Source organism: Brienomyrus brachyistius, unplaced genomic scaffold (genome assembly GCF_023856365.1).
Source record: "Brienomyrus brachyistius isolate T26 unplaced genomic scaffold, BBRACH_0.4 scaffold34, whole genome shotgun sequence".
NCBI classification, from domain to species: domain Eukaryota; kingdom Metazoa; phylum Chordata; class Actinopteri; order Osteoglossiformes; family Mormyridae; genus Brienomyrus; species Brienomyrus brachyistius.
The window spans coordinates 1,376,529-1,392,016 of NW_026042309.1; the positions used below are offsets into that span (position 1 = coordinate 1,376,529).

Here is a 15,488-nt window from a genome sequence, read left to right on the forward strand (position 1 = left end):
GCTTGTCATCATGAAGAGGAAGTGTGACAATCGTGAGTTTTTGGGCAACCACAGAAAAGCAGGAAAGTAAGTACAGACAGTGAGATAATTAGTGCCAGTCAGATGATAGACGTATACAGTATGTGAGTCAAAGGTTCTTCATATATTAATCATTCCCATTCAGGTAACAAATCCTTAGAAATCCATTCCTGAGCATCATGCCAAGAAGCACCACTTGTTTACTGATAACTGCTTTCATGTAAACTCTGCTGTGCTGAGAGTAAAGATGAAGAGGGAGAGACAGCAAGAGGCTGCTGACGGCAGAGAATGCAGGCGACATGGAGGGGAGTGAGAAAAGGAGCAAATATTGATGGTTAAGAGTGAATAATGACGTCACAGCAGCCTGATCCTGATGTTAGTTTAATATGCTTCTTAGTTTGGCCTGTGGTGTGTATTTCAGATACAGCATTTAATCAGGGAGACTGAGTGTGAGTCAATGACAGAGAGAGAGAGAGAGAGAGAGAGAGAGAGAGAGAGAGAGAGAGAGCAGACAGGCAGGTGAAGATGAAGGTGTATTAGGGAGGAGGGGGGAGGAGCTTGGACCTTCACCAAATCAGCCAAATGTAAATGTCACGTCTATCAAACAGGAGACCCTGCTTTCAGGAGAAATGGTTTAAAGATCACACTGGGCTCCCTTACAGCCCCCCCTCGTATTAAGGGGGGTTCTTTGTTTCTACTGTGCAAAATAATTTGTAACACAAATGTCTAAACTGGCATGAAAGACACATTCAGCTCTTGTGAAGACTGGCATGTGAAACTGGAAAAGGCACTGGGGAAATTCAGTGCACATAAAGACAGGCAGTGCCACAGATTAGCACTGATGACATGGATTCAGAAGATCAATCCTGTTAATATTCAACCTTCAGATGAGCTGGAAAGAGCAGCAGCAAGTGAGGAAAAATCTTCTGAAGTTAAGTACTTGGCACGGCAAGGCCTGGCTTTTCGAGGTGTTGGTAAGGAGAGTGGGAATTCTGATCCTTCCTGATCCTTTTGGTTTTGATGTGTGTGTTGTAAAAAACCCTATTTTCCACCCGTGTCATGCACTGCCGCAACCAGAAGAGGGCAGAAGATATGGCACAAAAACAAAGGAAGAAGCCTAACTTTAAAAAAACTTCAAAAAACATCAAGACTCATCCAGCATGGGGTGGTGGGTTAACGAATAACACAAACAATCAAAGAATAAGCAAACAAATGAGAGAAAAGATGCAGAGATGACTGAGAAGCAGGGGATGACTGGAGAAAAGACGACAGGACCAGAAGACAGGAGGGATACAGGGAGAGCAGAGAAGACAGTATAACTGAAGAATGGGAGAAGAGGAGAGACCGCAGAGGAAGGAGAACATAGATGACTGGAGGGGAGGGAATATAGGAGCAACAGAGAGAAGGAGGAAGGGCTGCGGAGGAGAAGACAGGATAAGAGGGGAAAATGTGAGCAGAGAAGGACAAACACCCCCACTGCCCACCAAAGTGCACTTGTAAGTAAACCACAATTTTAGCCTTGGGCTCAATATCTGGACTTGTCTCTGTGTAGCAATGCATAGAATCCCTGACACTGGTTATGACTGTACTGTATTAGTCCTAAACCTGCCATTATAGTGTAAGAAGAAAAGATTTTTTTTAAATAAATAATTTTACAAAAAGGTAGAGCGATGTAGCCCCCGGAGAAGTCCCCCCCCCCCCCCCCCCCCCCCCCCAAAAGCCCTGTTTGTTCCCTTCTAGCTACCAGATGAAACTCACAATGCACCCCAACGCCACCTAACTTCTCTTCCACATGATGCACCTTATTTACCCTTTGAATCCTGTCTATTATTGAGCGTTTTTCTATCCATTTGATTATAAGCTTATTACACTGTATGTACATTAGTCAGCCACATATGCTGTACGGCTTTGTTTTCCGGACAGTCTGGGCTACTCAGATATGTCATAATTCGATGTGTAAATGCTGACAGTCTTGATATTATTCTTCTTATCAGGAAAAACTACTTCTGCATATAGATATTTCTCAATTTTTAGTCTCATCTAATATAAAAATTGGCAGGCAGTACAAATATAATCTTATAAATGCTGAGATTAGAGTATCTGCGATGCAGGAATGCAGGGGTTTCATTGGGGCCCTTTCTATGGCTTAGTACTGTGAAGGAGTACATGGTTAGTGCCAGGCGCAAATGAATATCTTTGATTTTGCATCCATGTGGTAACTTGTTGAAGTTGTCTGATAGTCAGTAATACATGGTTTAATTATTATGATTGTTTATTTATTACTTTATAACATCTAAAAGAAACTGAAATAGGAAAGCTTATTTTAATTTATGGTCCACTGGATGAACACAGACATTACAGACGGTTTTAGAGTCTAATGCTGAATGTTGTTTGCTATCATTTTTCTGCCTGCATATGCTGTGATTGGTGCAGTGAAATTTGAGAATGTGTTTGTGGTCAGTATCATAGCCTCAGACAACAAACCAATGCTGTAGTGTGTCACTGTGTTTACATGTGAGAGGGGTTCCAGTTACATAATGAACTCGTTCTAATTGTTTTGACGGAGCTCGACAAACTTAAAAAATAAATGCTAGTGTTATCAAAAACTATGTCATATAGCTATATTCCAGATTTATTACAGCCAAACACATCTCGGAGCTCCGAGGAACCTCCTTCTCCCTACATTTCCCTCCTTCTCACTCTTCCCTCAAATACTGTTACATTTGTCTTTTTTCCACACTCACACCCTGTCTTGATCATACTCTGACTGCATGGCATCCATATGCAGGGCAAACTATTTTACAGTCTTATCTAGTATAATAGGACATAAACATTGAATTTGATAGTTATCTTTTATTTACACATTAGAACACAACGCATGAACATGAAGGGATCGTTTGCATTTGCAACCAACCCCTCCGCAAACCCCCCTGCGGAATACTGGCCGCGGACAGGGGTGGGAATCCCCAAGCTGGAAGACTGTACTGCGTCATGTTAACATTAGCTAGCTAGTTAGCATGGATACAGAGTGCACCGGACTACAACTATAAAGGACGTAAGATGTGTGATATAGTAAAACACTTACTAACAGGTAATGCACGTTAGCATTACGTTAAATGACAACTTTACCTGTTACCAGAATAGCCTCCTACACGTTCGCCGAATGACAGCAGGCAGAAGGCGGTGCGTTTTTCAGAAACACACCGGAGTTAAACTTACGCCGCGTTATTTACCAGCACTTGTAACACCAACATTTGCAGCCATTAACTCATATGTGGTAGTAACACTGAAATTACTTTCTCTGCGTCAAAATAAGGTAGCACTGTGATTTTGATACTTTATCATTTATACTTAACAGTACCTTCCTCCCATTCCTCCGTCTCTGCTTATTGACATTTAGGAGAGTCTCAGATATAAATTAACGATTCGAAATTATCAAACAAAGACAGACACAACACTGAAAAGATGACAAAGACACAGTTTGAAAAGTAAATATGTTTTATTGCAAATCTCTTATCTTAACATAGCCTACCTTATCATATGTTAACTTAGCCTACCATATTTTATCTTAGGCTAAGATAAAATATGGTAGGCTAAGATAAAATATGGTAGGCTATCTTGTCATATCTTAACTTAACCTAAGTTAAAATATAATAAGATAGGTTAAGTTATATGATAAGATAGGCTATCTTATCTTATTATATTTCAACTTAGCTTATATTAATATATTTCGTCTTAGCCTATCTTATATTTTAACTCAGCATATCTTATCCTATCGTATCTTATAGCTACATTAACACTTAAACAGTATCACTTTCCGTTGGGTCCCGCGGGATCCCAGTCCCAATGCAGGGCTCTAACACGGGTATTCTAAGAAAAAGAAAATAAACACTTTACTTAACTTTACTTAAAGCAGTCATATAACTAATAAATAAATAAATAAATACCCAATTAATGCCTTATAAATCATTTATAAAAGTATTAAAAACACGGCTGTAAATACTTATACAAAGGCATAACACATTATAGCTATCTTGATAATGCATTATGAATGCTCTGATCTATATATACACAATAAATATCTTCATAATACATTATATCGGCCATTAATCCATAATAAACATGGCTATAATGTGTTATGCTTTTTTTTCTTCAATATTTATACCCATGTCTATAATATATTTATGGATGCATTACAGTGCATTGTGAAGGTGTCAATAATGCAGTTATATTACTGCTTTAAGTCATTTGTAAACCTGAATTCACAACCTTATAATTACTGCCTCTTGCTACTTCTTCTGAAAGGCAGGGGACAGCAGAAGAAGCACCACTTCATCTTCTTCTTCTTCTTCTTGTGGCTCTTCTCAGTATCATCTTCAGAAAGATCTTCGGCATTCACATGGAATGATACTTCTTCTTCACTGTAGATCTTCTCGGCAGCATCAGCATCTTCTTTTGTTTTATCTGTCTTCATCACTTCAGTCTCGTCCTCTTCCTCAGGTCCTTCTTCTGGTATAGTCAGTAGCTGTGATCTGTCTTCAGATGCCACCATACACTGAAACCTGACCAGTGTGGTAGCATCAGCATCTTCTGCCTGCTGGAATACCACATCAGCTTCTTCATTTTCCTCAGGTCCATCTTCCTGTAAAGTCTGCAGCCATATTCTGGCTACATATGCCGCCATGCACTGCCAACTGTCCACTGTGGCAGCATCAGTGTCTTCTGCTTCCTGAAGCTCCTCATCTCTTTCTTCATCTTCCTCAAGGTCTTCCTCCTGGATGGGTTCTAGCCAAGTTCTGCCTACTTGTGACACCACATATTCCACAGCATTCCCTGTACTTTTCCCTCCTCCTCCCTTAACCTCCTCCACATTCACTCCCACCTCACATACATTCTCCTCACCTCCATTTAGCATATCCATCATACTAATACCAGCCTCTGTCCCCTCCATCACAACCCTGGAGGCCTTCCCCTCAAATGTTCCCCACTCTGGTACCTCCACATATTCCTCACTACTCTGCCCCCTTACCTCACCCTCCCCCCGGCTTGTCCGGTCCTTCCTGACTTTCTTTTTTTTGTTAAGGTAGCAAGTTTTATAAATTTCCCAGTCTTCAGATGAAAGGCCGTAATTACTCTGAAGACTTTGAGATGAAATACTAGTGCTGGCTAGCAGTCCATCGTTTTCCACACTCTCCCCTCCCTTACTAACCCCTCCCTTACCCAAATCAGTAGACCCCCCCAATCCCCCCTTAACCCCCCCCAGCCTGGACAGTGGGGAGTGTCACTGGTGAGAACTCCTCCACACCTTCTCCCCAGTTGATCACTTCATCCCACAGGTTCCAGGCTTCCCAGTGTTGGGTGTTGGTCCATCGATCAGCTCTCTCAATTCGCTCTCTGGGGAATAAATGAGAGATTAACCAGCACTTAAGAGAGATAATAAAATAAATAAAGAGCTGGAAATTCTTCAGCCATACAGAAAATACAATTGTTATAATTATTATAATAAATAATTACAGGGTTCACATATATAAAAAAGAAAGAATAAAAGAAACAGCGAGCAAGATTGCAAAAAAAATCTACTGTAAAATGCACGATACTGTAAGTGCAATAGCATATTAAACAGTAATGTCACCAAATTATAACTAGAATCAAATACGAAACAACTGTGCTCCACATCAAATGAATACCCAGATGAATACTACCAAGAACTGAGTTAACACTAACCAAGCTAAGAATATTTGAAAGTGTTAATCCTGTGTAACAATGTAAATAGATGTAATGATAAACTTAGAAGCATCTAGCCTACTCCGAAAGTAATGCCCCAATTTTTTTTAACAATTTACCTACCACCCTGTACAGTAGGGGGTCCCAACTTCCGGTCGGTGTTCCGGTACCGTCCGCGCGGAGTATTGCACCGGGCGGCAGACAACCGGGGGTAGAAGAGCCAGCCGTCCCGTTTATTAGGGGATCGCGCCGTTTTGGAAAGAAAGCTGCCCGTATTGATGTACGGAAATACGCCATTAGCCCCGCATGTCCGTATACACCGTCAATCTCCCGCCGCTCGGCGTGGGAACCCCCAAATTATACCGCCGTCTTACCGATCCGTGACACTTTTCTACGACGGAAACCGATCCGCGGACATCGAAAGGTTGGGAAGCCCTACTAAACTAGGATGTTTGAGATGAATTTACTAACCAAATATTCTGTCATTATTTAAATATTAGCAACCACAGTAGCAATAAAAACCACCGCACTTTAAATGACGTTAAAAAATATGTAATATTGAAAAAATATGTAATGTTTTTTATTGTATTATAGACATTTACTATGTCATTATAGTATAAAAGGCTAAATAATCGAAGTAGCACAACATCAGTTGAAGAATTCAAAGACATTTTGGAGAGCTAACAAGCTACTCACCTCTGCGCCATTTTCTCTCAGAGTTTGTTGTGCTTCAAACGGTAAAGTTGGTTTATGTTGTTTCTATGGAAACTGCTCTGACTCTCCGCTTGACCGTAATATAAAGGCATGTATGCAGTAATTTTCTGATTGCAGATTTGATCCCTATGCAGTAATTGACCACTGACCTCTTGGACCCTCTGGGCTGCCTTCACCTGCATTGAGGCAGCTGTTATGTTTGCTGTCATTACATTCAGCCCAAAATATCAAAGTACAGGATTTAAGATTTGAATTAGTAACAGGATTGTGGGAAACAAAACATATATGTTATTGATCCCACGAAGAAAGTTTTCAATTTTCTCCTTCTTTCAGTTCTTAAATAACGTGTCAGTTCTTGCTCTGGTTGGTTGGTATTTATGATTTTAACATTGTAGCAGTTCCTAGGCAATACACAGACAAATTCTTTTTTTTAGGATGGAATTGTTATGCTGTAAACGATTACCTTCACGTTTCAACAAAGGTACTTGCTTTTGATATATAATTTTTTGTACATGTGTACTCTGGTCATACCCCTTGTACATATGGATTGCATGGAAGGACAGTCACTGCAGTCACCTATACTCTCCCTGTCTGCGTTTCTCATTTAAGTGTTAATACGGCAAAAGAAGATGGACCTTTTGTAAAAATTTCCAGCCAGAGACTTGGTTCCTATATGAAGAGAATATTTAATTTTAATTCAGGCTAAGAAACTACGGAAAACCAGCTCTGCATGTGATCTCCCCTTTACTGCACAAGGAGGGCACACACATCAACAATTAGCAATGCAGCAAAATACAGATGAACAATTTCTCACAGTTTCAGAATAAATCAGATTTCTCTGTAATTCAGAGATTGTCTAAGACTTCTGCTAGATCATTTTCTGCACTTGAACCTAATTTCAAGATAAATGACACCTGGGTCTATTAAAAGAAGGTGATGCTGCCTGACCCACCAACCAAGGCTGGGAGGAAAGGGAGGAATACTAGTCAAAGGAAGGAAGAAAAGCAGCCCACCCTATCTCATGGTCATGGATACAAAAGTCAGGGAGTGTTACGAAGAAGACACCACACTTAAGACCATTGGTTTTATGCACTGAATTACACCAGATAGAGTTTTTGCATTCTAGCTGTGTTACCTAACATTCCTCAGCCTTCATTGGTTTCCACAGAATGCAGGACATAATTTAGGGTGCCAAACAAAACAGCGGAACTGCTGTATAGCCAATTATTTGTTTCAGTAGTTTTATAACAACTCGAACATAAAATGTTTGTTTTTCTTAGATAAAAGTCCAGTTGAAACAGACCTTATTTTTAAAATGTTAGATTGGATTTAAGAGATGGAACATGTTGCTTGTGTTAATACTGCTTTGATTTTGAGGATGAAGTCTGAAGTGTAGGTGACGTGTAACAGGTTGTTATTTTACTTTTAATTTATAATTATACAAGATTCTGTTTTCCTTCTTCTGTCTAACCTGATGGGTACAATATCCTTTAAACTTTCCCATGATGCTTTTGTCCTGCATCGCCCCTCCCTCTGTCTTTTCCCCTTTATAAGGGTCCCGACCTCATTTCCTCTTCCCTTTGGTGTATTGCACACGCGGGAAGAGGTGAGGATCTAGTGGCAGGGTCCCCCGAGTTAGTAAATCAATTGTATAATTATGACACATATATTATATATTATATTTGATTTATTATTCATCATAAGCAGGGGATAGAAAACACATCTATACATAAGTATATACATTGTTTTACTTTGAGCAGAGAGAGCAAGAGGGCCAGAGCATATGAAGTTTACCCCTTTCCTTATTGTTCCCAACAGGTTCAATAAAATCCGGGAACGACAACGACATCTGTAATATCCCTTCCTCCTGCACCCCACACACACCTGATAACACCCCAAAACACAATGCAGAGTATAGGCAGGGAATGACCGGTTACATAGGTACACTAGTGCGGCTTGTAAATATGCCCTTAATTTATGCCTGAATATCCCTCCCATATAGTGGCTGACCACATATCATGTGAAAGACCCGGAGAGAGTGAGTGTATATATATATATATATATGTATGATGTGCATGTGAGAGACACCATCGGAAGTCCGGTTCAGTTCCTCAGAGGCACTACTATGGAGGCGCTTACAGTAATAAACTTGCTGACCGCAAAAACTGGCACTATGATGGAAGTTATGCAGAAGTGCAGAGTAGATGGAATAATTTTTGTACCTCAATAAGATTGTATGCCTTTTGCCTGTGTCTCCAGCCAGTGCCGGGGGTGAAACGCGCCTGCAATTATCAGCGGGATAACATTATCATTCTTTTTATTCTGTGGAAAATGAAAGACCGATTTGCTGGCCAGATTTATTTATGAATCATAAACATGTTGTGGGCTATATAAGTAAAGTCAGGGCTCTCAAGTCTTATGCATTGACTGTGAGATACTTGCATTTCAACCAGTTCACATGTTCACACACCGCACCTTATGTTTGTCAAGCTGAGAAGTAAGGGTTAGGGTTATAATTATCAATAAATAATGTACTTCCCTGTGAAACAATGATGCTGGATGTTTATTTGCATATCATGATATGGTGCAGCCTTTTAATAGGTTTCTGTTTTTCTGTTAATCCATTCATGGTCTTGAATAAGTCAGCAAGCATAAGTCTAAGGCTAGTGAGTGACTGGTGTTTTCGGGGGAGACTCCCTAGAGCTGGAGAGAAATACCTTAAGGCACGGGATGAAAAATCCCAAATCTTCCAGGAAAAATGTCAGCATTATATGTATTTGCCACACAGAACAGAACAAAAAATTCCTTAGGGAATCACTCGCCTACCATAGTCACTATACTACTCAGAACGCCTGGCAGCCACCAAATCAAACATAGGAAAAGGAAAATTTATAGCTTTAGAATGTGGTAGAGACTAATATCCATAACGTACCATCCTAGAACACACTGTGTTCTAAAATTTAAGCCCAATTAAAATCTGAATATTAAATGAGGAAAATAATTTGATTTGTTCTTCTATCCAAAGTTGTGGTCTAAAAGCAATAAGACCACCATCCATTATACCTGCTTTGGGGAAAATGCACTCCTGTAGCCACTAGGGGAGCTCTCACCTCTTCTGGGCCCAGCTAAATAATTATGTTACGCATTCTAACAAGCTTTATTATCTGTGTCAATAAGCCCTGCTTTTACACTAACACTCCTGTAGCCACTAGGGGAGCTCTCACCTCTTCTGGGCCCAGCTAAATAATTATGTTACGCATTCTAACAAGCTTTATTATCTGTGTCAATAAGCCCTGCTTTTACACTAACACTCCTGCTGAGAGGCTAGTTTGATTACCAGTCTTGCCCTTGTCATTAGGAACACATGAGAATTTGCGCAGTGCTGTTTCACAGTGGATTCTCACTGGTTTTCCCCAAGACTGGTACGATACATTTTATTCAGTTTCATACCACAGGTTATTGCAAGAGGGATCAATTGGTTTACTTTTATACTGGTGCAAGGAAACTATTATTATGATGGTGGGTTATCAAACACAGTAGCTGGCTACCTCAGACATAAGACGCCCATTACGTACCTGTGTATCACCTATATGGGCTTGGAATCTGTATATCAATTGAAATAATTATTCACAGCCCAGGTAGCATCATGTTATTGTTTCAGCGTTGAAGTATAGTTAAATGCATTGAATTATGGTCAGTGATAAATTATCAGCATTGAAACTGAATTGATTTTTGGTCAGATGTTCAATATTGAAAAATTAATGGTGGCGAAACCTTGATATAAAGTGACTTTTTCAACATTGAAAATAAGATGCTGAGTTAACATCAATATTATTGAAAATAAAAATGGAAAAATGAATTTATGGGGTGCGGCATGATGGTGCAGTGGTTAGCACTGTTGCCTCACACCTCTGGGACCCGGGTTTGAGTCTCTGCCTGGGTCACATGTGTGGAGTTTGCATGTTCTCCCCATGTCGTCGTGAGGTTTCCTCCGGGTACTCTGGTTTCCCCCCACAGTCAAAAAACATGTTGAGGCTAATTGCAGTTGCTAAATTGCCCGTAGGTGTGTGTGTGAGAGTCACTGGTGTGTGAGTGTGCCCTGCAATGGGCTGGCCCCCCATCCTGGGTTGTTCCCTGCCTCATGCCCATTGCTTCCGGGATAGGCTCCGGACCCCCCGCGACCCAGTAGGATAAGCGGTTTGGAAAATGGATGGATGGATGATGACATAACTGGTCTGTGAACATTAGTGAGCATATGATGTAGGCTGTCCAGGAATGTAATAATGTGTGCAGTGTTACATGGGCCCAGGGTTGCATGATGGTGAACAGCACCGTTCTGACTTATAGCTGCGCACATAGTTATGTTACCACCACGCTGTCCTGGGACATTGGTTATGGCACCGTGTCCAGTAATGTTCCTGCCATGCCAACGCGTTCACTGTTTCTTTCAAAAGGGACTCTGTAAATGTGCTTCATCCTGATTCTGTTGCATGCCAGTACACGAGATAATGCAGAGATGCTCACATTGTTCATGTTTTGGGAGGTGGTGTCATCCTCTATTATACGCTGCTGTATTTCTCGTAGCCTAATGGAATTATTTGTGATCACCATATTAACTATATGGGTCTCTCGTTCTTCAGTGAACATTCTTCCTCTGCCCCCAGATTCTGGATGTCTAGCAGGTCTGTAGAGTAACCATTTCAGTTTTTACCTGTACAGCATTGTTGTGTTTCTCATTAGAGTATAGTACTATTACAAAACGTACTGTGAAGTAACTGTACTAACCGATTCTCATTACAGTATTGTACCACTACAAAACGTACTGTGAAGTAACTGTACTAACCGATTCTCATTACAGTATGGTACCACTACAAAACGTACTGTGAAGTAACTGTACTAACCGATTCTCATTTGGAACCGTCCTTATGATGCCTGCTACAGCATAGCGGCTCAGGTCAGGCTGAACCCATTGGCCAGCTTCCCTCAGGGTCATTCCATGGTTGATCACATGATCCACTGTTGTAGCTCTGATGACATCAGTTATTCTATTTCTTCTTACCCTTCCTCCTTCCTCTTCACCTCTTCATCCTCTAAATTCACCTCCTAGTCTTCATTAGTATTTTTAGTGGTGCAACGGATCACAAAACTAACGGTTCGGATCATATCACGGATTTTGAGTCACGGATCGGATCAATTTTCGGATCAGCAAAAAGGGGAGGAGTCAAATGTAATTTGCTTCTCATTTATTACAAGAACAGTATGGCAAGGAACTTTTGGTTTTATCAAAAATAACTAAAATAAATTACAAAAATAAAACCAAGAAATAACTGAAAAAGCTGAATAAATACAATTTTTAAATAAAATTCTCAATACTTGAATACTTCAATATTCTCTGTCCCAGATCCCTGCATGCATGAACCAAACAGTCACCTTTTACTGCTGTGCTGAGAGCTTGGACAGAGCAAAACTGTGGATCTTTGCAGTGGGGTCCAAGGACTGGGTTGAGAAACCCTGGCATAGAGGAGACTGCAGTGAGAGCCAAGAAAAAAAGAGATTAGAGAGGAAGGTAAAATGCTTCCATTAGCATGGCAAATAAGCTGCAAGTACAGACCCTGTGCTTCCATTACAAACAAAAAGCCTGTATGACCCTCCTAAACACACAAGTCAGATTAACTTAACCAGGGGAAATAAGCATAAAACTTGGCAAAGACTAGACAATGAAAAGGGAAGGTGAACATCATACTTACACAAACTTCTGCTAAAGCAAATGGACAAACCCCTTTTAACTGAATCAAGGTACTTTAAAAAATTTATAATTCAAAAATAAATCAATAAAAATTAAGAAAAACACAATCATGCGTTGAACTAATACTGCAGTCAGTCCTAAATGTTCCCATGACATTCTTTTCGTCACGACGCACACTCGGTACATACTGGTTAAAAACCATTTATAATCCTTCATGTATCAGTCTATGATGGAGCACCCCAACCTGGGCCGCCCATCCAACATGGCAGATTTCTGCCCCCTGGCCCCGGAGACTAGCAGACTAACCTCAGGAAACAGGGAACCAGGGGGACATGGGCCGCTGACTGGATGGGCGACTCCAGAATGAGGTGAAGCAGAAGGTAGACTCCACAGCAGAGGACCGAGGAATGTAGACCAAAACCAGGGAACCTGAAGTGGCAAGAACCACAAACCAGGACAGACATATAAAACCAAAGCAAACGCATCAGTGGCACAGCCCACCAGCTTGTGAAAGATGGCTACCTGGCATCATGAATCCCTTAATCAAAAACCTTTGTGATGGCAACTTTGCCACCCAGGACTGATCCCTTCTAAAGACCTCAAGTTTCAATGCAAGGTTTCTGAAATGTTTTGAAACATTAGTCCATGTGACTGCTGTGGTATTGTTCCAGGCAGGGAAAACAACTTAGGAGAAAATTTCCGTGCATGTTGGGTGTTTGTGGTACTGTTGGGCTGAGGGGGTAATTGAGTGACTATTAACCTTCAGCAAGGCCCCCAGCTCCCTGGGTGCCACTATGACTGGCTGCCCGTCACGGCCAGCTCACTCTGAGCAAGTTGGGGGAGGCAAAACGAAAATATCTTGATTGGGATCAATAAAAAGTATTAATTCTTATCCTACGGTCTGAGCATTCGGTCAATCCAAGTACAGAGAGTGGTAATGTGGACAATGCTGCTTGCATTTCCGGCCCAGCAAGGCCTGCTGCTGCTCCACAGTTATATATATTCAGCACTGACCTTTTTCCATTCAGTGGTTGTTAAAATAACTTTGTGTAGCCTAGTAATGGTGTAGTGTAATATTCTTTGGTTTGTAATATAAGGGATTAAATAATATCTTCCAAGTGAGATACAGGCCCTCCACATTTTCAGTGAAAGGAGACCAGACAGCATGAAAGCTCTTCCTACAGTTGCCTCTGCTGTATCTCAGATTTTCAAAAGGTAACATAGAAAACACATCTTTAACCTATTGTCTGAAGGCAGGGGGTCTGGAGGACTTCCACTGTGTGAGAGTTGTTCTTCCACCCAGCAGAGAGGAGAAGGCTGTGGCTCTGGCCTGTGAGGCGGTGTATTGTTTTTCTGCGGGGAGATGTGAGCATCGGGTGAGACTCGACTCAAATGCAGCCACTTTGAGACAGACGTGGACTTTAAGGAAACACAGACTACACATGGAACAGCAATGACTGAGCTGGGGAACGCAGTGAGGGCAGACATATTTATACACAGCACACTAATCAGCGACAAAACAGGTGTACAGGGTTAGGATGGAGAACTATAATGGGATACAGGAGAATTAGGAGGGTTACAAAGGGCCAGCAGCGACCTCTGCTGGCATGAGTGGGAGGAGACATGAAAAAATAAGAGATTACAGATCATGACAGGAGCACCAAGCACAGCAACAGTGGGGTCATGCTCAATTATCACACCACATATATTAGAAAACATTATGAAAATCTGTTCCCAAAAATTGTTCAAACATCAGCATGAACGAAACGTACGACTGGTTGTATCTAGGCTACACTGGCACTGACAGCAGAGTGTAACAAATTACCAGCTACGACATATATCTGATTATTCAGAAGAAAGACAAGTTGAAGAAACAAAGTGGTTAATTGACTATTGTATAATAATCAAATCACTTCATAATCATGTAATACATAATATGTCACGATGGGAAGAGGGACAATCCGAGGGCAGCCTTGTGGGTTTTATTGCTGAACCAAAAGACATGAATAGAACCCAAGAGGAGGAGGAGAGCGCAAATAGGAGGGAGGGAGGAAGGAATAAGCAGGAGGAGTCGGGGAGAACCTACTAACACGGGGAGCAGAGAGGGGTCCTCCTCCTTTTTGGGTGAAACTAATTGCTTGTGACATGGTAAGAGGCAACTTCTTTCTTGAGAGAATTTCTTTAAAGGGCAAGACAACCAAAGCTGTTAATCCAACAGGAAAAAATAGCCTTTGTAGAATTCTATGTGAAGACCCTCTGGGCCAGGCGCCCTGCCGCTCTGCATTGTTTTATTTGCATTTACAACTTTGTACTCCATAATTTTAACATTTTATCACGAAGCCTGAAGAGCAATATGAACTATATCTTGCTTTAAGTAAATTGTCTCATCCATTATTAGATTTAAACACAGTCATAATCCACAGCAAACTGCACTTACAGCCTTCATCCTGCTCTTCAGTCTCTGACGTGCTGCATCTAAATGGGGACTCGTCAAAAAGCCAAGTGGAGCTGTCATGAATGAAGGCCTTGTTCAAGCTTCCCCAGCCTGACAGCAGGTTAGTCTCTCATTTGACTAAAGTATATTTAACTTCTACAGAACTTTGCAGGCTCATCTAGGATGGAGAATTTCTGCTGCTGAGCGCCTTAGAAGAGATTCTCAGAGGGAGATACGAGTCCTAGGTGCCTGCTGGGTACATATTCAAGACAGAGTTAGGACCGACTTCAATAATTCTGCACTGTCTCCCAGATTAGAGGAAAAAATTGTATTTTACTGAAAATTTCATTTATGGAATTTTACCTTAGACTTGGTCAGCAGCCATGTGGATAAATTTCAGAACTACAGACGGTCTGTGGGTTGGGGGGACAGGCAGGTTGGCAGGTGGGGGCACACTGAATGCTCCTAGGGGTGTGGTGGGTGTGCTTATATGATTTACAGGAGCCGAGGCTAACAAAGGCACTAAACTGCACAAACAGCCTCCTGTATGAAGTTTTACATGAAAAGGGGCCATGGGCTTGTTGGCACTATGTTTCTTAGCACTCTGACTAATACAGCCAACTGGACCCGTCTACCTCTTCAAAAACATCCATGCAGAGTTTCCTGCCTGTTTCTGACAGCTTTCACTGTTTTTCTTTTTTGCTCCAGTATCTTGACCTTTACAATCTGGAGGATTGCTACCCTCCAACTAGCTGTTTTGGGTCAAAATGGCCCCATCTGCGTTAATTTGCATCATTAATTACAGCAAAAATCGATACATTCCAGATGAATTTTTAAGGTAATTTCAACAAA

General features: G+C 41.2%; 2 protein-coding genes across 2 annotated transcripts in view; both read right to left on the reverse strand.

Moving 5' to 3' along the window:
• The window catches only part of LOC125721558 (uncharacterized), a 145,200-nt gene extending 140,000 nt beyond the window's left edge, over window positions 1–5,200 (reverse strand). The window contains exon 1 of the mRNA XM_048997530.1: window positions 4,288–5,200. Within this exon, the coding sequence (XP_048853487.1) occupies window positions 4,295–4,969 (675 nt within the window). The 5' untranslated portion in view covers window positions 4,970–5,200 and the 3' untranslated portion in view covers window positions 4,288–4,294. The remainder of the gene's footprint in view (window positions 1–4,287) is intronic.
• Window positions 1–15,488, reverse strand: part of LOC125721543 (NLR family CARD domain-containing protein 3-like) — a 349,177-nt gene that overhangs the window by 185,136 nt on the left and 148,553 nt on the right. The gene's annotated exons all lie outside the window — the stretch shown is intronic.